At 40.7% G+C, this 26,708-nt stretch overlaps 1 protein-coding gene across 3 annotated transcripts in view; it reads left to right on the top strand.

The window, feature by feature from the left end:
• LOC131458663 (ephrin type-B receptor 1-B) overlaps positions 1 to 26,708 on the top strand; it is a 156,679-nt gene that overhangs the window by 65,737 nt on the left and 64,234 nt on the right. For all 3 annotated transcript variants that reach the window (XM_058627880.1, XM_058627874.1, XM_058627866.1), the window contains one exon: positions 7,053 to 7,734. In XM_058627880.1, coding sequence (XP_058483863.1) covers positions 7,053 to 7,734 — 682 coding nt within the window. The remainder of the gene's footprint in view (positions 1 to 7,052; positions 7,735 to 26,708) is intronic.

Genomic DNA, 26,708 nt, shown 5'->3' with positions numbered 1-26,708 from the left:
TTCGATTAATCGATCGATTATTTTCTAGATTAACCGTTTGGTCCATAAAATATCAGAAAACCTTAAAAAATGTTGATCGGTGTTTGTAAAACCTGGAAATGATGTTCTCGAATGTCTTGTTTCGTCCACAAACCAAAATGATTGACTTTTAATGATTTCTTTGTTATCCAGAGCAAAGAAATGAAGAAAATATTCATATTTAAGAAGTTTAAACAATTGAAAATCTTGTTTTAATCATGAATAAAGCTTCAAAACGATTCATCGATTATCAAAATATTTGTCGATTAATTTAGTAATTGATAAATAATCGATTAATCGATTAATTGTTTCAGCTCTAGTTACAGTGTAATTTATATTCCTGGCATATGTACTACAGCGCTTCGAATCATTCTGGAAGGGGGTTCCCTGTGGACGGAGATTTTTGAAAACGGGAAAGAAAAAGATTGTTTACGTTTGGTGCCGTTTCCGTGTGGATGTGGCCTTACTCTCTCGCTCCTTACATCCTGTCTTCATCCTCTGTGGATTTCCCTTCTTCAGCTTATAGGCTTTTCACTCCCTTCTCTTTCACCTCCCTCCTTGTGCTATTGTCTTTTATTTTGGCAGTCAAGATTAGTATGTTTCGTAGGTGCGTTGTAACATGTTCCTATCAATGCCACGTGATATTTAATTGCTTTGCATTCAAAATATTGACTGATGTACCACATACTTCTCTCTGCTAAGCAACCTTGAAATTGCTCCACTACCCACTGGTTTTATGATTTATGCTTGGCTTTGTAATTACACATAAAAAAAACCTCCAAAACACATTTCTGTAGAAATGATGAGGTTAAATTGCTAGCATTTAAAATGTCACCATTCTGTGATGGGAGATTAAAGTAAAGGTGTAAACAGTCAAAATTGCGTATAATGACTATGATATCCAGGAGGGTTATGTTTATCGCAGTAACTATAATTATTAGTAATAATACAAAAGTTGAATATAGTGGGAGAGGGAAACGCCTAAAATCTCACGAAAAGGCTCTTTCTTTATACTCGGCAAGATCTGTATTAACTAATTTGCTTAATCCCTCAGGTCGCTAAACATATTGTTGGGGGCCTGGGTGTGGCTTGGAAGCGGATCTTGCTCCATCACTGATGGACAGAGTATTGTCTGGGCTCAGTAAAACTGTGTGACTGTAATTATAGAGTGGCTGGGATCTGGCAGGACTGGGAGTGTTTCAGACATCACCATTTCCTCCCCATCCATCACATTCAGCCAGGCGGAACTAGGCCTCAGATGCCCCACAAAATAATCATTCCCATGCAACTGGTCTGACAGCAGCCCTCATTCAATAACACAGCTGATCAGAAATGATAATAGCAATCATGCCACTGCATATTTTAGAGGCTGCAGTATGACTTGGTGTGTCTCTGTGTGTGAGGCTGGAGATGATGAGACGTAGCATTCAGAAAATGTGAATTTCAAGGGGGGGGGACGGGGGGGGGGGACTATTAGCCTGTGTCGCAGAGCTTGTGTGGGAATGTTCGCTCATTTAGCTGCAGCGCAACCAACTGTTGCTTTAAATGACACCCTGCACTTGGCTCTAAGGAGCAGCCCCACTGTTTAAAACGCAAAATATCCTCATTAAGTCAGAGGGATTTCAAACAGCCTTTGGAAAGAAAAGATGTGTAGCTCTTGATTACTGTCGGCAGCGAGCTCTGCGAAAATGAGAAGAGCGTCTTTTGGCAAGGACATCGACAGTTCTTCCCCGTCTCAGCGTTTCATATTCCTGTAATCCACTGTCCTTCCGAGACCTTGGCCTTTATGAATATGTCAATGTGAATTTCACATGAACTTGTGCCATTCCCTTTTCTTTTGTTTCCTCTCTTCATTTTAAATACTCATTTATTCATGCATAATTATTAAAAAAAAACAACAGCACAACAGATACCTTCCCTGCTTCAGTACAATGTTATGTTGTCACGAATAACAAATAGGATCATTATTGAAATGTCCATCTGAAGCCTGTAGTATGAAAAGCAATCTCCTGCTTTCCTACACCCACATGTTTTAGTCCTGTAATGATAGATGAACAGACAACTCTTGGGCAGAAAGTGCTCACCAAACCAGCTATTTCTCTCTGGTTTAGAAAAATGCCCCCCCCCATCCATACTATTATTGGGTAGCAATGCCTCCTGTGGCTGTATTATGTTAAAAGGGAAAGTGCAAATTTGTTGTTTTCTCCATGAGGTTGATTAAGTGAAAGTCTATAAAACCCCAAAAAGAGTCTTATATGAGTTTTGAGAGTGAGTCGGGAAACTCTTGTCAGGTGCTCATCAGCTATTCGCCATGGTATTTTTGCAGACCTGTGGAGCTTCAGATGTCGAAATGCTCTGAGCTGCTTATCGTCCATCTGTGCGCAGTAATGTCTGAGCATGTATTAACTGGTGCTGAAGGATCTGACTGTGACTGTTACTCCGCAGATCATCAGACCACAGTCTGGAGGTTAAAGATCAGCCCCATAGATGCCTCCTTATATTAGAGGCTCCTTCTTGTGTGAATTGACTCAAGTTGAATGATGAGCTAAAAGTAGTCAAGACTCATCTTTTGGTGTATGCACAGTACACAATGGCTGCCAAGTGTTTTGGCAGTTCTACATGATTGAGGGTAGATTTGCAGTACATTGGGACAAAATTCCCATCGCACATATTTCATTCTTAAATTTCTTTTCTTGGCAACCAGTGCCCCATCTCGTCCAAGTACTTGAGGCTCCAGGAAAGAAGTAGCCAAACGTTGCAACATTTTATGCTACTCGTATGGTACTTTTCTAGAGGTTTGTGATTAAACAGTTACACAGAGTTTTTAATCTTTCTTCTCAACTGCTGTGCAACTTTAAATGATAGAAAAGACATATTCACTATCTCCTTCCTTTATATTACTTGATGAAAAAGCACTCAATTCTCTCAATTTTTATTGTGTACATAACATTTATGATGAAATTGTGACAGAATAGGTTGACCAGCCACTGAAGGTCAACGAAGTAGGTTCCTTTCTGAAATCATTCCAGTGGTAGAAATGCAGATATGGCCGCGTACTGTTTTCAGACCAGACCTATTCCACACTGGTTTTGTTATGTCAGCATTAAGCCTGACTGGAAGCCTGCAGCATGCATGTGGTAGCTCCTGTTTTGGTCCCACCATGCCTGCTCCAAATGAGTCATTAGTCCGACCCATTTCTCCCATTACTGGTCCATCCGTCTTCTGATACAGGTTCGTACTCCCTGTTCTGCGACTGTCTGGTTTCAAGCTCACTGCTGTAGTCCTCTAGAGTGATGCACTGACCATCTGAGCTGCTCTGTGTTATTTTAGCCATTGAAGATAATGGCAGGAGATCAATGTGATGAATGGCCTTTATGAGGGCAAAGTATCGATGGCTGATGGCAGCAAACTGAGACTGTGGGAAGACGAGCATCAGCCTGAATATATTACTGCCTCCCCTTTTTTCTTGATCCCTCGCCATGTCTGTATTTTTCTTTTATCCCTCACTCTCTCTGTCTCTTTCTCTCCTCCACCCGCCCTTCTCCAGCTCAGCTATCTGTGACTAGTCGTTAACACAAACATTAAGCATGCTGTGAATCCATAGCCTTTCCATCTCCTCAGTACTGCTCATAAAATGGAGCAGCCATAATGACATGGACAATGACCACACTCGACATTTAGGGGCAGGGGGAGAGAGTCTCTTTTAAAACTGGCAATGCAAAGCTTTCAGAGTGGAGTCATTTGGGTGACATGAAAATGTGTGTTGTGCAAAGAGGCTCTAAATACTTGTCGGTCGTCTCATCAGCAAGACAGCGTATGTTCGGCGGTTTTGGCAATGATAAAACTAACTGAGTGGAAGCTTTATGGGGGACACTTAAACACATTAAAAGCTGGTCATATGCACCATCCATTGTTCTTTTTCTGACTTTATCAAGATGCAGTTCACATCCTTTGCAATTTCCTCAGTGATTTCCACCCCACTGCCAGGAACAGAAAAAATATCCCATATGAATGTATTGAGAGCTTCATCGTGAAAAACATTTGGTGGTATCGTACAAAGAAGGAAATGCACTGACAAACATAAAGATAATCTCACTCGCTTTCCCCACACACAGCTGATATGAATGATACATGCCAGCGACATACATCTGCGCTTAAATTCATAATGCACAAACTAAATATACACAGCGCAGGGCTAACGGTGTTATTTTACACAAGTCCCTGAAATGGAAATGGATGCATAAACCAGGGTATTCCATTATCACTAAGGTGACAGGTGATGGCGCCTTTTCTTTTCTCTCCTCTCGGACACAGGGTCAGAGAGATGTCACAGAGTCCAGGAGATAGATTTGATTTGAATGGTCTAAAAGTTTCTGGGAAAGAGTAAACACATCGAAAGAAATGACTTGACTGCACAGTGTGCACTGCTGACACGAAGGCCTCTTAAAAGTATACCATGCACAATTGGGAAAGGATGATAATACAAAATTTTATAGAACATAATATTGAATATGAGACTAATCGAATGTTGAGGACCTACGTGGAGGCACAAATGTGCCGTGTAGCCTCAAGCTCTTCAGCAGCAAAAATCAATATGTGGTTGGTAAAGCATGCTCTCCGACTGCACACATGCGCAGACGCACAGAGCCATCAGCAGGGGATGATTACAAAGCACTGAAAGGATAAGCAGATACTTTTGTGTTTCAGTCTGAGGCTAAAAATATTTCAAAAATACATTTAAACATGTTAGTCAGATTAAAATTGCATTAAATCAAATTGCTCAATGTAAGATGATGGGACTGAGTCAAACTACGACTGCATGTGTACCTTCTGCTCATGAGTTTCCAACCCCCTAACTAATACCCGGAAGTTTTAGCAGAAGCCAATACACATAGAATAAAGATAACAGTGATGAAAACAATGGCAACGATCAGGCCAGTACATTTTTTTGGACTATTATCTTAATGAGTTGGATATTTTAAAGTTCATGGAAGATACGAAGACTGTGAATGGTACTCGACATGCAAACAGCTAGTCATGAGCTAAACTGGAAACTGCGTAATACTAACAACCTGAAAGGGGCCATATCACCTCCCAGTGTAGTAGAGATGGACATTTGGACAAATTTCTTTCAAATAATTAATTCCACACTAGTAGTGATCGAACTGGTACAAGGACAGTTGTCCGGTTGATTGGCATAGTCAATTTACAGCCGTACCTGTAAGAGTTTTGTTTGTTTTTTATCTCCATCGACAATGAAGAAGATTTCTTTAGAAAAGTAGCAATTATTATATGAAGCCAATGAATATCTGGACAGATTTTAGATGAGCATTATAGGAGATGCCTCGGGCCTTTCTCTGGTGTGAAAGATGGTGGTCATTTGGCTAGACGAGGGGCGGGGAGGACCCCCTCCTAGACTGGAGCAGACGGGTGCAGAGGAGCCTAGGGCCGGCTGTATTAATGAACAGGCAGTGCTGAAAGGGACAGGTTCCTGTAATGCTGATGAATGGTCATTACAGAGCAGAGACGAGAGAAGAAAGCAGGAGGGGAAGAGGTGGGGGTGGGCTGGTGAGGGGACGGTGGTGGGGAGAGCAGAGTAGAGTGTGCACAGAGGGAGCAGTGGTGAAAAAAGGCTTTAATTTGCACCTCAGATTTCTGTAAACTCGTTTATCATGTCAGCAGTGTCACTGTTCTCCACATGTCCTCTCCTTCTTCCCTCTTCTTGCTGCCACCCCAGCCCTTGTTGTTTTTCTTCCAGGTGCCTCTGTGTACTCCTTAGGCCAAATCATTTTAGTTTATATTAGACCCCACATTGCATTTCATTATTCCTTTATCACTTTGCTCAAACCCTTTTTTTGGACCCATCTTATCCTTTGACCATCTGACTGATTGCTGTGATCGAGTATGGAGATGTCTTCTCCTCTCCATTAGCCCTGATTGAGCACCTGAGGCGGTAAAGGTCAGAAGAAAGAGGAAACACCAGGAGATGTATGCACAAAAGAAACACAAACTGACTGGAGGCCCACTCACAACACTGCAGACCTCATTAGCTTCTCTTTGCCTACAGCTGTTTGGATCATTGGTGGTTGTGGGAGAGGTGGGGCCTGAAGTGAGAGGCGAAATTTCCCCCAAAAAAATCTTTCAAATCACCTTTGCTTCTATATATGTCTGTGGGGTTGTTATGGGACTGTTGCAATTTTTTTGTTCACTCTCTTGTTGTTTGACAAAGTTTAGCCCTCATATTGGTAACATTTAGGAATTGAAATATTGTATTGAGAATGCCAATAGTCTGCCTCTACCATTTTAATCTTGCAGCATTTCATGACACATTTTCATAAGGCATCGGTGCATGAAGATAATTCCTCAGCGGCGTCCTCATGCTCATCCACCATATTTTGTGGGTCACACCTGCAAACAACAAAAACAAACATAACAAAAACTACAAAAAGGCTTGCAGCACGTTTCAGTTCAGTTTCCATGCAGATACCGCTCCACCATACTTTCTTGTGGTTGCCATTTAGTAGTCCCCATCTGTCTAATTGTAATTCATCAGTGCATGATTTTGAATTTGTTAGACTATTTTAGAATAGGTCAACCTAGTGCCATACCACAATCGGCATAGGTGGCGAATCGCAGCACGGCCCAGGTAATTACTGGCCTCATTCTTATGCAGTGGCAGCACACGTACTACAGCTGTCGAGCATATTTAGGTGTAACAAGGCAGAAAGGTGGTGTTTTTGCATTTGCTGTGCTTACGAAATGGTTTGATTTAGAGAAAGGGCATTTGCGTATTCTCAATGCATGAATAAGCCAAACAGCTTGACAGGCTGGTTCTTTTCTGTTAATCCAGAGAAAGGACTCAAATTTGCAGTGCCTTAGGGAGATTACTGATATGTAAAAATGTCTCTGACGCTCAGTCAATATTAGCATCCTCTTTCAAAAATAAGAAACCACAGCTTTGTCACTGATGATTACTAATCAACTGTATGCACTCCTCTCTCCGTCTCTATCTGTCTCTCTGTCGCTCTCTCTAGTGGGAGGAGGTGAGTGGATATGATGAGAACCTGAACACCATCAGGACCTACCAGGTGTGTAATGTCTTTGAGCCCAGTCAAAACAACTGGCTCCTCACCACCTTTATTGATCGACGTGGAGCACAGCGCATCTATGTGGAAATTCGATTTACTGTGCGTGACTGCAGCTCCATTCCCAATGTCCCTGGCTCCTGCAAAGAGACATTTAATCTCTACTACTACGAAAGCGACGCCATCATTGCCACTAAAGGCACGGCCTTCTGGATGGAGGCCCCTTACCTGAAGGTGGACACAATCGCGGCAGATGAAAGCTTCTCACAGGTGGATTTTGGTGGACGCCTGATGAAAGTCAACACGGAGGTGCGAAGTTTCGGACCACTGTCTAAAAATGGCTTCTACCTGGCCTTTCAGGACTACGGTGCCTGCATGTCTCTGCTATCAGTGCGAGTCTTCTATAAGAAGTGTCCGAGTGTGGTACAGAATTTTGCGATCTTTCCTGAGACGATGACAGGGGCTGAAAGCACCTCTCTGGTCATCGCAAGAGGGATCTGCATCCCCAACTCGGAGGAAGTCGACGTGCCTATAAAGCTCTACTGCAACGGGGATGGAGAGTGGATGGTTCCTATTGGTAGCTGCACGTGCAAGGCTGGATTTGAACCTGACAATGGCAATGTGTGTCGAGGTGAGTAAAATGGCACAATGGATACATTAAACATCCTTTACCTGTTAAACTGTGTAGCCTTGTTGCAACTCCACTAGTGCTTGCAACACTTCATCATTCACTATTTGAAACTGACTGCTCAAAATGGAACAAATCACTTCACTGTAGACTGGCGACATCAAATTTGTTCTATTTTAGACTTGCATATTACAGAGCATCGTCATACACTGGATCACATCATTGGAAGGACTGAATTGACTGTGTTTCACTCGTTTTGCTGAGCATGTACTGTATTTCTGCCTTGATCACGTCCATCTCCGGCATACTCAAAAGGCACATTAGCATTGATTTTTTTTTTTTTTTATCTGCAGTGAATGCCTGGCTTCTGTGCAGTGCACTGTGCAGATGGCAAGAGGTTTGATTCTGCCTCAGTGAGATGTGTGCAAGACTAAGTTCTGAGGAATAAGTAAAAACAGGCATTTAAAGACGGTGTTGATCCGCGTTTTCTATTCAATCCGTCACTTTCTTTCCCCCCCTTTTTTTTTTAATCTGTCCTCTAATGCACCTTCCCACTTTGCAACCTGCTTTTCTCACCCACAAACCTGTGCGCACTCACACACAAACACACAGAAAAAGGATGTTTTTTTGATGATAATATAAGAAGCTCGGGGCTCTCAGTGTGAAGCAGTATTAGTTGGACTGCCTGTGGAGGTTAAGAGAGAATATGTGGAGCCAAGATAAAATAGTTTGAACAGATATGAGAGTGCCACACACTTACAAAGCATATTATGTAGAGTAAAAAAAAACATATCATGATTTTTTCACAAAAATATATTTACATGATAGATTTTGCAACTTATGAACAGTACAACCCAACTATTTCCCTATGTTAAAACATAGCCCTTAAAACATGGCTTCTGACCATGGTATATAACTATAAGCTAAGCAGGAAAGCTAACACAAGTCTTGTTGCATGTCAGGCAAAGACTATTATCAGCGTAAGTTCTGATGAGGCCCCGGCAACTTCGCAGGCAGGAGGAGTTAGCCCTGTCCCCTGCTCAGACAGAGACAGACACAGGATTCAGAACAGCTAGAGTTAACTGTTAACGTCAACACTGTGCAAATAACTGTTGTTTGTGCTGAAAAGGCAAACCGTATTATCCATATAAGTGGGGTGGGTCTTTTAAGGGACCAATCTTCTGTTTTGTTTTCATTTTCAGCCGTGGCTTGGCGCTACACTCGGAATCAAACAAGCTGGGGAATGAGAAATCTATGACGCTGCCCGTAGTTTGTTAAGGAATACTTCACCGATTTGCATTTAGCTTAGTATTACTAGAATAGGGGTAGTATTTTTGAAGAAATTGTGCTTCCCAACCTCAGTTTCCCGTGAGTTGAGAAATGTCTTTTCTTTGTTACGTTCCCACCAGTGACACTTGGTCCTGTAAGCGTAACTGTTAGCAAAGATGGCGGACTCTGTTTACATTCTGGGAATGAGGTCCCGTCCCCCTACGAGTGGATCAAGCAGTTTCAAGCCTCGGACCAAGGCTCGGACCAAGTGTCACTGGTGGACACGTTCTTGCGTTGCACTCGATCCCACACAAAGCACACCCACACACTAACACACAAAGTCCCCGGCTAAGTTGTAGTTACCTTCAAATGTAAATGACAAGGCAAAGGTTGGTGGTCTTCAGTTAACAGCTCATTTCATTTCAGATGACTTTGTGATTGCTAGGTTTTGTTTCACTGCAAGACGCATTTAATTTAGAGCCTAGCTATCTTGAAAAGAAACCTTTGCCCGTGTCTTTATTCTAAATCATTGAAATTAGCGGCGTGATGTATTAACCTTGCTCAATGTCATTATGTGAAATAGAAAGCATCAAACAAGAAGGAACCTTCATGTTATAAAACAAAACAAAAGAGCAAATAATTATAAATAACCAACCTCACTATTTGTGGCTTCTTTTAGACATTAACATGTATCTTTGGGGAAGGGAGGAGGAAAGGGAGTTGAGTGTAAATGTGCAAAATGTTGTGTAGGTTGACCTTAAGCCTCAGGATATAAACACAAGCCTGATTACAATGATGCACGAGAAAAAGAGCCAGACGGAAGGAGAGCAACAGATGATGTTACCATTTTTATCTGTCATAACTACAGTGGCTGACTCTCTGGAGACTCGTGTAGAAGCTGTTTGTGCCTCTCATCTTCATATAGCGGCTCCGCCAATAAGAGCATTCTCAACCTTTTATTTTCCAAACTGTCTCTTTTTATGGACTTGTAATTCACTATTTAAACAGGGGAGTCTAACCTTAAAGTGCCCGTGGAAGCTGAGTACCAGCCTATAGGCAACCAATCAATTGGGGGCTGGTAAAATAACATAGCCTCAGTGCTGAGTCTGAAGTAATTGCCCATTAGAGTTGGAGTAACACGATGAGGAACAAAAAGAAAAGGATGCAGGTTCGTGCTCAAATAATTCCCCTCATTCAGAGCAGCATGAGAGGTGAAAGGCACATAGAAAAGAGAAGGCACTGGCGGGGGGGATGTGACATCATCACATTCACACATTACACTCATGAAGCTCTCGTGCAATACAGTACACCCTTGCACGGTTGCATGGGACATCTTTAGGGGACATTTGGATGTTGAATGGACATGGGGACAGGAGGATGCAGGAATTAAACTCTCGTCCCACTTGGTCATGGATGACCGCGCTCTACCACAGCTGCCCCGCACATTACTTGTTAGAATATCAAAAAATACACAGGGGGAAATAAGGTAGAAGAAATATTATATGCATTTGCTGGTTCCTAGTTACAGCAGTGGGTTGATTAAACTTGTAATGTTGAACATGCGTCATGAAAAGCACATAAATGTGCGCAGGACGATAAACGTATTTGAGCAACAAATAAATCACTTTTTTCTTGTTTAATTTAAGTAATTCAAATTGTATCAGAGTGATACAATTTGGATGTGTGTGTGTGTCCTTCTAGTAAGTGGGAGTCAGGAAGAGAGAGCATGTAGAGTTATTGCTCCGTAACGATGATGCCCACATGCCGTCTTCGTTACCAGCTCGCCAGCTCCCACACAAGCCATTTGGGTATCCCCCCCTCTTTCTCTCTTACCTTACTCTCCCACTTTCTTTCACTCTCTCTCCCTTTCTCTCTCACTCTCCCCCTTGGCTATGTAAGCAATCTGCTAAATATTTAATCACCTCCCTGTTAAATCGAGCAGAGCCACAAATAGCAGCCCTCTACCTCCACAACATAAAGCTTGTCTTGCGTGTGTGTCCAGGTCTACTCAAGTGTCTGAGTGTCTCGAGTGATTTGATGGTTTTGCTGAACACACCCATGGTTGTTGTTGTTGTTGTGGTCTCCAGCGAAGTGATTGATACTAATTATTATTATTATTTCATCTGATATAATCATTAATCATTTAAATTCCCCTTATGTTCCTATATATAAAATGATTAAAACTAATTAAACAGCTAATTAAACACTTGTTCAAATTGAATGATGTGCCATCAATTGTTTTAGAGTAAAAAAAAAAAGAAAAAAGGGCTAAATGACACACGATATAGAGTTGAAGGTCAAAACTGCATGTTATACATTTTATTCTGACAACCTTTTTCTGTGAGGAGCATAATTTTATTTAAGCTGATAAAGTCTGCCTGTCTGAAGTCTATATATGTCTTACGCGTTGTCCTACGACTGGTTCACACTGGATGTGTGGCGTGTGCCTCGCTGCTGTGCTGCGTTTCACTCGTGTGTGTGTGTGTGTGTGTGTGTGTTTTCACACCGGCTGCATGTCTGCTACATCTCAGTCACACCCTCGCTCATCTTCCTACGCCACCGATATGATTATGACATCACTTTCTGATTCATCTTCATCGTGTTAAAGTATAATATAATATTTGCATTTTTCGTGTATTCAGGTTCAGTTTACACATTAAAACTACTCTTAAAGGTGTGTGTGAACGAGTCCTCAGGGTGATCTGATCACGAGTGGGCAGTGTGAAGTTGAGGTTTGATTGCAATCACTGAGGACACATGGTGATCTGATCACTGGGACCACATTTGGAGGTGTGTGCCTGTGTCCTAGGCCATATTAGGACATCCTCTGATTCAATTAAGTTTTATAATAATCCTCATGCATGTTTCTCAGTGTTCAAGAATATAGCCGTCTTTTCTAGAGGTTGACGGATACTTTTTTTGCTAATTTATTGGGCAGATTTTTCTCTGTCTGATAAAATATGTTTTATAATGACTAATGACACAAAAAATTACTTACTTGTATAAACACATATTGAACAATGCTCATGGTCTGTCCCTACAATTAGCTTTTTGTGCCTGAAGTACAGTGTAATATAGATAAAAAATATCATAAATATGATATGTAATATAATATAAATAAACTATATTAAATACATGAAATTGGTCTTTAAAAAAAACCCTGTACTTTGCCAAAGCTTTAGTGTTTTAACAGCATTAATCAAGTTTCTGATAACAAAACTGTATGAATAATTAAATAATGATTAACAAATAGACTGGGGACATAAGCCGGTAAAATCACTGACATAAATTAAATGTAACTTGTGTAGGAATGAAGCGTGACAATTTAATGTCCAGAGTTTATCATCATTGTCCATGATACCATCATGGCTACTTTTTGTAGACTTTTATTCATCCATTTGTTTCCATATATCCATAGCTCCACACACTATCCATGATTATGCATTTATTTAGTTGTGCATTTGCATAATTCCTCGCCACAGCACTCCTATAGTCCTACACCGCAGTGCAGATCTTCTCATATTTTCTCTCTCTGTTAGGCACCAATGGGCTCCTGACATGCTGGCACATTAATATTACAAATATTCAAATAACTTTATTTAACATTCTGCCGGGTGACAGTGGCAGCGGGAGATTCACAGCCCATTGAGCAAGTGCGCTTCCCCGAGCTAAGTGCCGATTCATCATGGCTGCCTTACTCCTGTCTAATGGCTGCCATCGTGGGGCCTGAGCGCACACACCCACTCACATACACGTAAACACACATTTCTATGTGTATGCTTAAAAAAAAGGAAAAAAAAAGGTTCTTCCACGTGTGTATTTTAAAAAAGGCTAAACGTGGTGTTCTAAGCACATTTATCACACTATTAACTCAAACCTTGAACCTCATAAACCCCAATATATATGTGTATAGACTTTCATGGACAGCAACCAGCTGGTTTATTTCTCTACATTAGGGTGATTAGAGAACCTAAGTGAAACAAGTATATTCTCTTAGAATAAAGCACAAGTAGTACAACTCTTTATATTCTTTTTTTTTTTTTTTTTTTTTTTTTTACAATGTTTTAAAGTTATCTTTGTAGGTGTTGAACTTGTAGTTGTACAGTTTTCTGCTATAGTGAGGCTTTTTTTTTAAACGTTTCATCTCACTATAAAAGGTCTGGCAGACGGGACCCACAAAGCCTGGTAAGCTATTTAAGCCAATTCCAGCCCATTTGGCCTTGTCTCTCCTCCGTTCCACAGAGTTTACCTCATTTGCAGGGTAGCATTCGCGTACACTCACCAACACACAACCTAGACACACACCAACATCTCCTAAGTCACCTTGAAGCCTAATTAAGCAAAGGTCTGACTTCCTGTTCCTATTAGTCCAGTGGCAGTGAGGGCCAGTGTGAAGAAGACAGAGAAAAGCTACAAGAAAGAGCAGAGGCTGAAAGACTTCTTGTTTCCATGGGTCTTAATAGACTGAATGAGGGGGATGGCAGAGAGCAGCAGTGAAAGAGTGTGACCCAAACAAAGACTCTTTGAATTTAGGGTCCAAACAGAGTGTTTGTAATGACCCCAAACACAGATGCACTGCTCTCACTCCAGCGACAGTCAGTCCCTAATGATGTGAGTGGAATTCAGAGATTTTGTTCACATATAATAGGAATACCCACCACACAGAGCTGTTCTTTACCCACATGGATGACACATACTCTTACTCCTTATTATTTTCCACTCTCTCTGTCTTTTCTTTCAGTTGCTGTTTTTTTGTTTGGTTCCCTGACCTTCAGTCCCTTTCAAGCCAGGGTCCAAAGGCTTTTTTCCCCCGGTATTTCATTGTCATCTTTCACTTGGTCTGTCCCCGAGTGACTGCACAGGAACTTTTTCAAGAAAGCTTCACTTTGGCCTGACATCTTTTCCAATATGCCTCAAATATCCTTCACAATTTTCTTCCTCTGCTCTTCTTCTCTCCTCTTCTCTCCTCTCCGTGATGGCCACTGGGTGTTGAGGCAAAGTTGGACACACAGGGAGACAAAGAGGCCCTAACATGCACCAGATGGCCAGGGCTCTGCTTAATTTGCCTATGTTACCCTTGCTGGCAAAACACAAAGGCCCAGCACCATGGGAGCCTCGACTTGACCCTCTCCCCAGACGTGACCCCCATCAATCAAAGATTTCTCTTTGAAATCAAAGATTTCTCGCTTTATGCTTTTATACTACAATAATACTGCATTTAAGAACATGAAAGAGACGTCAACAATATTGTTAGTGGAAAAGTGTTCTGTGTTTTCTGCACAAAAGTTGAAAGGTGAGAGAGGCATACATTGTGGACAGCACTTGCCAAAAAGTGTCTTCACTTCATTTGTGTTCCCCTCGTCCCCCTTCATCAGCCAGTAACACGGAGACACATTGAGCCTCTTCATTTTAGAAAGAACACATTTTCTTGCCCTCCATCATCCATCTCCTCTGTTACTGCCCACAAGTATCTTCTAATAAAACAGCCTTGGTATTTGGTTTAACATCAGAGGGACACATTTCAATTCCAGAAAATGTTATCATCCTTTCCTGGAAGAACGCAGGATGATGAATATGAATTAATCAAGATTGTGTTGTGGACCGACACGTGTATTAGATTTGCAGTGCACTCTTAAAATGAATCTGTTAATTCTGCATGCAGTGAGAGCTAGTAAACAAAACACCCAGTGTGTAGTGCTGAAGGATTTAGGCAACATATCTTGTTCCACTTATTCTGATATATCAGTTCAGTATTTTGCTGTGTTAGAGATTTAAAACCAGATGGAGCATTATCACAAAATACCATCAAAATATTAGCTACTGTACTGTCAGAAAAAAATGGGTGTATATTTTGCAATTTTGATTTAGAATTCAAAGGGAAAACTTCATGTAGATATAGCCAAACAGGAATCTATACCAGGGACTCTCTGGCCACGAGGCACCAGTATCAATCACGGGAGCACTACTATGTCAGTTCACCCAATTTAATTAAAAACAAACAAATGTATATTTTATTTAAGCGTTATCTGCAGTGTTGGTTTCAATCTGTAGGATCGCTTCCTCCTCCACTTACCCAGACACTGTTTTTTGAGTAGAAAGTAGTTCAAATAATGACTAGAAGATAAAAGAATAGGGGGTTGACATGAGCAATTTATCTTAGAACTGGTTCCTTTTCATTCTCTTCCTCGTTGAACCAGCTGAAGTTTGAGTGTTCCGTTTCATGACCTAATCACAGTTAGCGTAATCCCTGTAACCTTTAGGTGCTCTCTGAATGTCCCCTGATTAAACATTATGTGAAGAACTTTGGTATGTACTGTAAGTGTCATCTATGTGATGACACCATGCATTACCCTAAACCAACTAGACTCCCTATAACAGGGCAGGCCATATCAAACGCAACCTCAAAACCTTCACAATGTGTAATTATGCAGCAATTAGACGACTCCCATAATCTGCTTGCACTATGTCATCTGTGTGTAATTATATGTTTTTGTTGACAGTAAACCCAACCCGGTCAGTGTAGTTCTGTAGACACCAGAGGAAACCTCTATTTCCAGACTAACAGACAGGGAGGACCAATGAAGCTCAGTGAAGGCAGGCACATCAATGTGACAAATGATTGATCCTGGCTTTGTCTCTACTCATGCCACAGACCCCCTGCTGTGGATCTGTTCTAAAAACACTCACTGGAGAAGACACTGTGTTGAATATTGACCATTGGAAGGAAGACAGTGGAAAGAGTGTGTGTCTATATTGCAGTGTCGCTCGCTCTCGGTGTGTGTCTTGGGAAGGCAGTGATACGAGAAAGTTTGGGAGAAAAAGGGAAAGAGAGTGACTTGGTAATCCTCTCTTTGAGCACATTGGGCTTTGTGCTTCATTTGTTTACTGAGTTCCCACACTGACTGGGGAGCTGTAGCTTTAATTCCAGACCAGAATTGGCAAAGACAGACTAGTCAGATCTATGCGTGTGTGTGTGTGTCGTGCATGCATATGTGTGTCTGTGCACAGTCAAAATGAGGTGAGAGCTTAGCATATCCTCTATGGTTGGGTCAGACTGACTTTAATGGAATCTTCAAAGTGTGTGCAGTTCTATAGAATCTAATCATTAAGGGTTTTTTTTCTTTCCTTATTTTGTATTGGAATCTCATCACACACTCATCATGCTTCCTCTGTGTGATGAGTGGGAACAGCATCTGTGTCAGCAGGTTGAGTGATGCCTACGTGTTACATGTTAAACGTTTGCTTTTGTTAGGAGTAGGGATGGGTATTTGACTGATACCGATGCAGCACTACTTATCAATACCAATACGTATCAATACTTTGATTGATGCTTTTATTTAAATTGGTGTTGAGGATGCCTGAGAATGCAGCTGGGCAGCTGTGAGGAAGGCTATAAATCCTTTGCGTTAAACTCTTGGTGACAGCCATGTGACATCATCTTTTTTTCCCTAGAGCAATGTTTAATCATTTGGCCTGACTTTTGTGGCCACTGCTTGACTCTCATCGTTAATGGGATTATTTAGCACATAAAGATCATCAATATTGGTTACTAAACTGTTTATAAGGGCCATTTATGTGCAGTAAATACATAAATTGTATTCGGCATGTACTCGTACTATAATGCTGCAAACATACGCGTTACCATTAAATTGTGCTGCACATTTTTCCCCCCACTGGTTCACTGTCTTTTTGATTTAAATCTTCTCTCTCATTCTCAAAAAGCAATCAATGCCGTTGGTTTTGCGGGTCAAGATGTGTAATTGACCCACAGCTGCTGTTATGTTGCTATGCGTGGAACGGATTAGAACAGTGGTCACCAACCTATTTGAGTCCAAGATCCTGACCTCGGCCGTGAACAAGGGCAAGATCTACCTACTTAAGCAAAAAAAGCCAAAAACTCAAGGCCTTTTATTTAGGCAAACTCTGGCATATTAATCAAGTCAATCAGGTTCTTTAGAACTGTACATCACACCAATTGTAAGTCACATTAAATTCATGATAACTCAAAGAATAAAGGAGTGGCCTATTTTTGTACTTACATTACAGAGTTATGTTCATTGTAGGAGGAAAAAAAAACGTGGCAGTAACATCTCCCCCCTGTGCTTTCAAACCAGTTTTAAGCTAAACAGGACCGTTAACACTGGGTCATTTGAGTTTGAGCGAAATAACATACTTATTCACTTTTTACTGACGTAATTCTTCCTCTCATTCTGGATGAAAATAGTATATCTTTGACTTCATTCGTGGAGCCTCAGCCAGTGAGGATGACTATTATATAACCAATTGGTCACTCTCAAGCTACTACAGCGGTGCTACAGCTGATTGAAAGAGAGGAAATCGCTCACAAAACGTTGGTGAACATTAACTTGGCATAAGATGATTGTGTATTTATTTTTCCTATTATTTTCAGGATCTACAGGGAAATTCTCAAAGAGCGACAGGTCGATTGCGATCGACGGGTTGGCGATTCTTGTGTTCCTGTCAGTTGATTTATAGTCATCCCCAAGGCCTGTTCTATACTTAACACCAACATTTTAATAATCCCCCACAATTTCATGGGGAAACAACTTTAACAACACCCAAGAGCAAGATTAGAGTCACCTTCTGCATCGCACTACAAAGTTGATCTTTGATTTGTGAATAATAAGGGAGAAGTGTCTTATAATATCAGAAAGAGATTAAATGCGATGCACTGAGTGATACCTTTCTAACGTACCCTTTAACACTGTCGCGTGATGTTTGTGCTCAAGGCTCATAAATTAAAGTCCTGTCTGAAAGGGCAGAGATGTTATCATAGTGCTGGGCAAGCATAACTGTGGAGCCAGACCAGACTGTACTGTGATATGCTTCTCTAAAGAATTGTATCTGATTTGTCCAAGTCCGAATAGCGGCAGAAGCTGACAAACAAATGGATTTGCTGTGCATAGAACATTCTCTGGGGGAGCCGGACGGACCCAGATACAGAGATGCCGCCTTTTGTGTCAGATTTTTCGTGAAGCATAATAAGACCCTTTGGGGAATGAACCAAACACAGAGTGAAAGAGACACAACACCACACATGCTTACACACTCAGTCCATTTCACTATCTCTTTGCCTGTGTATCTGTCCCTCTTTTCAACTCTCTTTGTCTTACTTCTTTATACGCTGACCTTTATCATATTGCATGGCTACATGGTTGTCTTTAGAGCTGAAACAATTAATCGATTATTAATCGATTACTAAATTAATCAACAACTATTTTGATAATCGATTAATCGGTTCGAAGCTTTTTTCATGATTTCCAATTGTTTAAGCTTCTTAAATGTGAGTATTTTCTTCATTTCTTTGCTCTGGATAACAAAGAAATCATTAAAAGTCAATCATTTTGGTTTGTGGACAAAACAAGACATTTGAGAACATCATCGTTTCCAGGTTTGACGAACACCGATCAACATTTTTTAGGCTTTCTGATATTTTATGGACCAAGCGATTAATCAATGAATTGAGAAAATAATCGACAGATTAATCGATTATGAAAATAATCGTTAGTTCTAGTTGTCTTATCATTATATGCTTTGGCTTTGTGGGTCTGTCAGGTCTCTCGACCCCTCCCTTCCAGTTGTCCCTCTTAAGCTCATCTTTTCTGCCTCTTTAATTCCCTCTCCACCTCTGTCTTCTTTCTCACATGCACTGTTAGGAGAGCAGTCATTGCAGGTTTGGAACAATAGAGGAATTAACCAAATGTATACTGAGGTTGGCTGACTTGCACAGTCAGTGTGGTGCTTTTACCTCCCTAATGCCATATGAATAGACCTGCTGCTCCCTGAGAAATGCCTCTGGGAGCACTTGGATTGAGGGACCCTTTTATAGGCTCTCGTGACCCGGGTCCCCCATTTCTTGTGCCACAGAGATGGAGCGGTTCTTCATTTTCATAAGCGCTTAATCTGGATTGGAAGTGTCTCCTTTGTGGAGATCATTTGAAATGAGAGCCATTGACTCACAAAAGGACTCGACTTTGACTGAGGGATGGGGCCTCCCGTGCCCCATGCATGAGCAGCTAATTGTTGTATGGAGAGGTAAAGTGATAAAGTGTTGAGTGGCTATCCTGCTTAACACTGCCTCCAGTGGAATATAAATGTGTTAAGATAAATTGGAAAAACTGGTAGAATATCTGCTTTATATATATATATATATATATATATATATATATATATATATATATATATATATATATATATATATATATATGTAAATATATAAAAGATTCAACCTCCACTCACAGTTAATTCATCATTTGTTCCATTTCAGTGATCCTGTGATGCCAGCTGTTGCTTGAGTTTGGTTTGATTCCTCTAGGTTACAGTGCATAATACTTTGGGACTGGAATGTGTTACAAAACCCAGAGTAAAGCTTTGAAGTGTAATGCTGTTGCCCTGGGCTACTTAGCTCCAGGGTCAAATGAGATTACACCCTTGATCTGTGTTAGTGCTGTCTGATTTAGAGCTTTGCAATATAGAGGTGTGTGTGTGTGTGTGTGTTGTCTCTGTAGAATTTGTCTCAGTGTTTGTATTAAACAGTCAGCTGAGCACATCTATGTCATGTGCGTCTTAAACACTGTAAGCCTGTATGACTTGCTTCTCCATTTTTATGTGTGACTCACAAATACGTCGCTGTGCACGCGTCGCCTTGTCTTAGAAACTGGTTGTTAACTAATTAGTCGTGTTGTTGGCCTGTTCGCAGTCCTTTGTTGGTGTGTTTCTCCGGCTAAAACATGCCCATTATATTACTCTCTCCCCCGTTTCTCTCTCTTGTGTTCTTCTCTGACCATCTCTCTCTTTCAGTTTCTCTCTCCCTGCTCACTGCCCCGGAACACCTTAATCCAGTGTGAAAGCAATTGGCTCTCTCAGATCTAATCAATAGAGGGCCAGGGCAGGGAGCCACAGGGAACATCTCTGGCCCCTGCTCAGCTACAATCAATTTAGAACCATTGATTCAGTGATTGAAATACAAAGAGCAGAGTTGCTGGACCATACAGGTGCTTTAGTGTTTGGGTGTGCCAGCATGTTATATATCTCCCAGAGTGAGTGTTTCTCTATGTGTGTGCTCAATGTATAGATGAGTGTGTGTATGTATGGCAGATTTTTTCACAAACGTGTGTATGGATAGTATGATTTATATCTGAGTCCTCTGTAGTAAAGTGGGTATGGCATTTAATCTAGCACCTCTGAGATACAGCCAAGAAAAAAAAAAATCATTCCTAATCCAATATGTCCTGCTCAGGGAAGGTGTGTGTGTTCCAGGTATTACTCATGTTGGGGGGACCTAAATCTGTTTACAGTCATATTATGGAGAGTAGCCTTCCATATGGGGGATAACGTAAGTTTCTGTAGCTGTACATAGCTTGTACATGATGTGTGTATAGTTTAAAGTTTAATTAGGGAATATAAGTTTGTGTCCACTAAGGTGATAATCTTGGAGATATTAGTAGGCTAACCAAAAATAACCAAAATCAGGTAGTTAAAGTTCAAAGTGCAATTTTCATTGTTGCCGTTGGATTTGATTTGTAATTTGATGTGAAAAATCTAATCTCTTTTATCCATCTCATACAGCGCATGTTCATAATCTCTCTCCTTAACACACACACTCAAACACACGATGGTGTTGCCATACCTTGTTTGACCTGTGCCCCCCGTGTTAATAGCTTTCTGCCAGTTACACAGTTTCCAGTTTCCTGGGTGGTTGTGTTTTTTCCTCTAATTCTCTGTTGGACAAGGTGTTGATGTCTCCCATGACGTCGGCAATGTCATAAGGCCTAATGAGAATATGCCACACACGAGAATGAGTCAGTTACTCTCACACATGCTCAATTAACCGCTATGACTGTGTGCAGTACCTTTGTTCCTGTTTTGTTCCGCATATTAAGTAATGTAGGCTGAACCCTAGGACAGAAAAACAATGAATATATGAATCTGTGAACTGAAATGTCCCTTCTTTTTTTTTTAAATAAAAATATTATTTTACATGCAAATCTCAATCAAATCACATATTAATGCATTAATCTTATAAAACGTAATTTGCTAATATGAATCAGTTATTTCCCTTTCTATTGACTGTGTCTATTGACTGAATCCAAGTGAAATAGTGGCTGACTATTGAAAAAAAATAAATGAATAATTTGCTTTGACGTTGTATTGTTACATATTTATTGTTACTCATTTATTGATACATATATAATATGTGAGTCTTAAATTACCACGCTATCAGTCAGCCAGTCTCCGTGTTAAACCACTCACTGTGAAACTGCTTTGGTGCTTCTGCACCTTCCACTGACAGCTCCAATGGCTTTTTTCCCCCCTTTGCAATCCAATATCTTGGTCATCCATCAACTGTAGTCCATCACTGTCCATCATCTGAATGAATGACTAGTAGTCTCAATAAATCTGGCCGTGTGTGGCGATGTGCATGTAGCATGCGGAGGTCCCGCATAGATGCATCCCCTTTAGGCACACACACACACACACACACACACAATCACACAAAATAAAAACATATGCTTTCTAGTTTTCATAGCTCACGGCATGTTGATTAGTGTTGTCCAGATTTGGACTGGTGGGGTAGGGCTACAGTTTACCCTTGCACAAACCCTTTGTGTGAGTTAGTGTGTGTCTGTTTGTCTGGAACAGGATGCAGTTTTCTGATAAGGTTGTATTGAGGTCATGCAGATGTGAATATAACATGAATATAGATATGCTGTCTGGCTGGTTACCCCCGGAGAACACTGTGGCTCCAGGTGCGCTGTTTGCCACCAAATGAAGTCAACTTATGTCCATGTGTCACAAAATGTAATGCAGTACTTGAAGAACAAATCTGTCTTCTTCTTTTTTTTTTTTTTTTTTTACCAAAATATATTTCCATGCTTGTTATTCATCTCTTGGGTTTCTCTGGTCATATCTGGACGGATGTCAACAGAATTGTTGTTTTTTTATGAACAAGCACATCCATCCAGAAACTTAAATGGAGCTGTCTCTGTGGGGTAAGACTGTCTGAACAGCATTTTGTTGCCCGTTGTCAAACGTAGAAATAATAGCTTGGTCGTCACTAAGTATGCAATGAGAAATGGCTGTTTTGCACAACACATACTGTTGGACTCTGCCACCAACGATTTGAGTGACAAGGCACACTCCTGGGTGCTTTCTCACTTTGTTTGCTCCCACTTTCCCTCTTTTCTATCTCTGCCTTTCTCACATTCTATTTCCCTGATCTCGACCTATTTTCCTCTCCCACGCTGTGCCACATACAGCCTTCTCTTTTGATCTAGAGCATTTTGTCATTAGTTTCCATTAGGCATAATTGCAGCAGGGCCAATGAAACAGCAGATATGCAAGGACAGCTGGAGGAGCATCTCGCTGGTGAATGCATAATTGTGTTGGCATGGCTGTTTTTGTGATACTCGATGCCGTCACCACCCCAGGGTGCAGTGCTTCTGATGACCTCACCATCTCTGTTTTGCTCACGCCACCCCTACACTCTCCATCCTCACCTCAAGTCCTCCACTTTAGAGATGCATTTTACTAGAGATAGACCAACTGTGGACTCTGAAAAAGGCCGATAGCATAATGATAGTCTGCTGTGTGCATGCCAGCGTCACTCCGGGTCAATGACATGCCAAGAAAACTGAACAATGTTTTATAAATGATAACATTAATTTAAAAAAAATCAAAAAAATATCCAATGACTACCAAATTAGTTGTGCATAGTTGTTTTGCTGCATGTGTGAAAATTACGAGGTCCACTGAATGCACCTTTGAGCTCAACATGCTTTTACCACATGATGCACAGCCATCAGGCAGTATTGGAGCCAGGGTCCTCAGAGCCAATTAATCAGCTAAAACAATTCATCTTTGCCTTGATCTTTGCTCTACAGCCAAGGGTAAAGCCTCGGGCTGTTTGTTGTATTTTAAGAAAGCCATGTCATGTTTTGCTCTTCTCCTTTGCTTTCTTGTTATCTACCCCCAATTCAAGTTGCTGGTCAATTCTGGTCTCCTCTTTGGTGTGCATGATAATGCAACCATCAGTAACATAGGCTGCAGATACTTAGTATTTGGTTTTAAGTCAGTCACCATGCTTGTGGTGAAAGGATACTGGTTAAACTCTCTGAGATTGTTTGTGGGAATAGTAGGCAGTTTCAGCTGTGTGACGTTAGCCAGAATATTTTGGTGTAAACATTATGTTGTGCACGCTCAATTAGAAATCAAATTAGGGAATGGTAAACAGCAAAGGGGCCCTCATTTTCTGGTTGTTTTATCATTGTACTGCTCTGCTATGTTCAGATGTGCATAATTACGCATCCCCCATAATGGGCCTCGACACTTAGCAATTTGATGTACAGTATATTATCTAATTCCCAAAAACAAAACCCACAGAACTAGTGATGATAAGTCCAGTCTAGTGAGTCTCATCTTCCACCGCAGAAATGTTCCCTCTGCAATAAAAGTTTAGAGGAATCATAGCAGCTCACTTGGCTCACTGTCTGTTAGTTTAGGTGATATTTTGGTGACAGATTTGTAGTGAACAATGGATGGATTGTTTCTTTCTTGTTCCACAAGCACTAGGCTTTGCAGAATTAAGTGATTTTTCATCAAGATTATTATGGCATAAGTCGGGGTTAGTTTTCATATATATGTTGAAAGATAAATCATGTATTGATTTAAGGAACAGTGGGACAATGCATATTAATAAACATTAAAATGTAAATATGCAAGGGTGTAGCCTGAGGCTAATTTCCGCATGTAGTCCCTTGGCAGGTCGATGTTATAAGGGATACAAATGAAAATACATTCAGGGCAACAACAACAAAGGGTTACATAAAGGAGGAAATACGTATACATACATACACACACATATTATACAGACAAAAATATACAAGTGCTAATATTTAAGACACATCAATAATTGTACATGTTCTTATTATAGAAAATTTAAAGTGCATTGATGCATAATTGCTTGGTTGCACACAGCCCCCTTGTGGAAATGCCCATAAACCTATTGCACAAACCTCTTACACATCATTTCGCAAATCTCTAGATGGTATATACATGTTTATTTGTACAGTAGAAATCCTGCTTTAGAGTTCACCCATATCATTGGCTTGTCCACAATTGCCACGTCAACATATTGACACGTTAGTGTTATTGTACAGCTGCTACTTTTATCTGCTTAATTATACTATTCACCAATGCTCAATGTATATTATTTATTGCACCGATTTTGGATCAATCAACAATATTTACACGGGTTTCCATTCTTGTTTTCGGTAATGAATGACTGCAGCTGCTCTAGTCTATATGTGCTGTAACCACTAATTACTGTATTGCCAAGCTATAGCTGTAACTGCCTTGCTTTAAGCCACTGCCTTTGTATTTGTTCACTTCCACTTAAATTTCCAATTATTGGCTTCAGTTATCCAAAACAACAGGGAAATTTGGCACCTGAACCTATTTTTTTTTATCAATTTCATTCATTCAGCATTGTATAGAGGAAGGGTCTGTGAGTTTGCAAAATGACAAGACTGGCTGATAAAACTCCCTCTCTTCTTCACATTGATTTTAGGAATTCTGTTTAGATGCACTGTATGAATGTGTGATTGAATGGGTGTGAATGGGTGAATGGCAAAAACAAAAGTGACATATTTCCTGTCCACTCTAATTTGAAGGTATATTAATGTATGAGCAAATCTATTTCTCTCCATCTCTAATTCCTCCTCAGCATCAAATGATTTATGATATAGAATGTACAATTTCTCCTGAAGTTGGGCTCTCCTGGTGTCACATATGAGCAGGAAAGAACACTGGGAAGGTTTTTAAGTATCATGTTAACCGCCGGGCTGTAAAACAACTATCATTATGTAATTTTCTTCAGTAGCCGTACTACACAAATTCAGTATAAATCAATATAATGTTCATTCATTGCCCATTTGATTGCTTTGAATATTTTACCTCGGTTTTGTGAATGTTCTGCTTGTTTGTCATTTTATGACTATATAATAAAAAAGAAAACTAAACCACATTTATGTTCAGATTGAGCTTCTGATGTGAGCTTCTTATGTGAAGACTTAGTTGTCACCCTGTAGTGGAGCGAGGTTGTTTTTCAACTGGAAGATTGTGGGTTTGATTCCTGACTCCGCTTGTCTACATGCTGATATGTCCTTGGGCAAGACACTTAACCCCGTATTGCTCCTGATGGCTGTGCCGCCAGTGTGTGATTGGGTATGAAAGATATGTGACAGAAAATGTGCTGTATGAATGTGTGATTGAATGGGTGTGAATGAATGAAGACCCTCGAGGAACCACCACTCTGTAAAACAACCACATTGCCTTTCGGAGTGTTGGTTTCTGTTTCATAAACTATCTAAGATAAGTACTAGTAGCAGTATACTCACTCATGATGTCATCATCTTTCATGATGATTCACACTGTGCGATGCCAATTCAAAGGACATCACCCGACGCTATATTTTAAAGGTTGTAAATGTCGGAGACATTGTTTGGCAGAGCAACAGCAAAGAAGCAAAAAAAAAGAGCAAGAGTGGGCATCTTTAGGCTAACTGCTATAGATTAATTGATCTAACCATGAAGTTAATGAGCTAGATCCTTTTTAAAAGAGACAAGTGCTGAGACAGAGGAAGCTAATGGTCTCTCACAAGCTGGAGTAGTAAAAAAGAGAACGCTATTTATCTTGGGACATATACTTTATTCACCATATGACACAACTGCAAAGTAATTGACAGGGCCTGTAACTGCCGATTTTACTGCCTCGTTTTGATCAACCCTCTGTGCACGTCATGAGCCGCAGACAATTCAACACAAAACATCACAGAATTCTGCATATAAAACCTAGAAAGCCTAAAACACATTTTCTGTTAATTTGACAATAAAACGGTTTAGGAATATCTTCATAATAGCAATTTCATTTGTCTAAAGAGGTATTCTGAGCAGCTTTCGTGACTTCATCTTGTTAGATTGCTCAAGTCAACGCGGCAGTTATTATGCAATCAAACACTGACACTTAACTTCCCATGACGGATTTATCCCCCTTATTGAGTATCTGTCCATCTTTGTCTTTCTTGTCCCTTCCTGTTTTAGCTGGCATTGGGCAATGAGCATAGTACTCCCCTGTTAGGCTCTGATTGCAGTCTAGATTGTAGTGCAAGCACATGTTAGTGCCTGCTGAGTGGTGATAGGTTTCAAAGGGCAGATTCTCTACTATAACTTGCCAGCCAGGAATGGATTGGCACAGTGGTGTTTCCTGGAATACCAATGACTCCTTGTCACCTCTATTTTTTTTCCCCTGCTCCTCTCTGGTGATGACGTCCCTATCTTGAAAGATATGCCAAGTGCCTTGGCACATACCTGCATCTGGGTTAGGGTTAGTTACTGAAAATATAATTGACCTGAACCAATGTGCAAGGCACGATACAGAGTGGCCAGTTGCCAGCACAACATTTGGTTGTGACATGTTTGTGGTGGGATTATATAGCGGTTGTGATTTGTATCACATATGCAGTGCACACACACACACACACGCGCACACATGCACATGCACATACACACATGCACATGCACATGCAAACACACAACTTGTGCATGTACTTTCTAAAAGCCAGATTTCCCAGTCGGCTGGTCTGTCATTGGCCGGCTGTTCAAAGGGGATATTGTGGGCCAAAAAAATAC

The sequence above is a fragment of the Solea solea genome, chromosome 1, assembly GCF_958295425.1.
Source record: "Solea solea chromosome 1, fSolSol10.1, whole genome shotgun sequence".
Taxonomy (NCBI): domain Eukaryota; kingdom Metazoa; phylum Chordata; class Actinopteri; order Pleuronectiformes; family Soleidae; genus Solea; species Solea solea.
The sequence above is the reverse complement of the archived record's forward strand: the minus strand, read 5'-3'. Positions and strand labels throughout refer to the sequence as shown.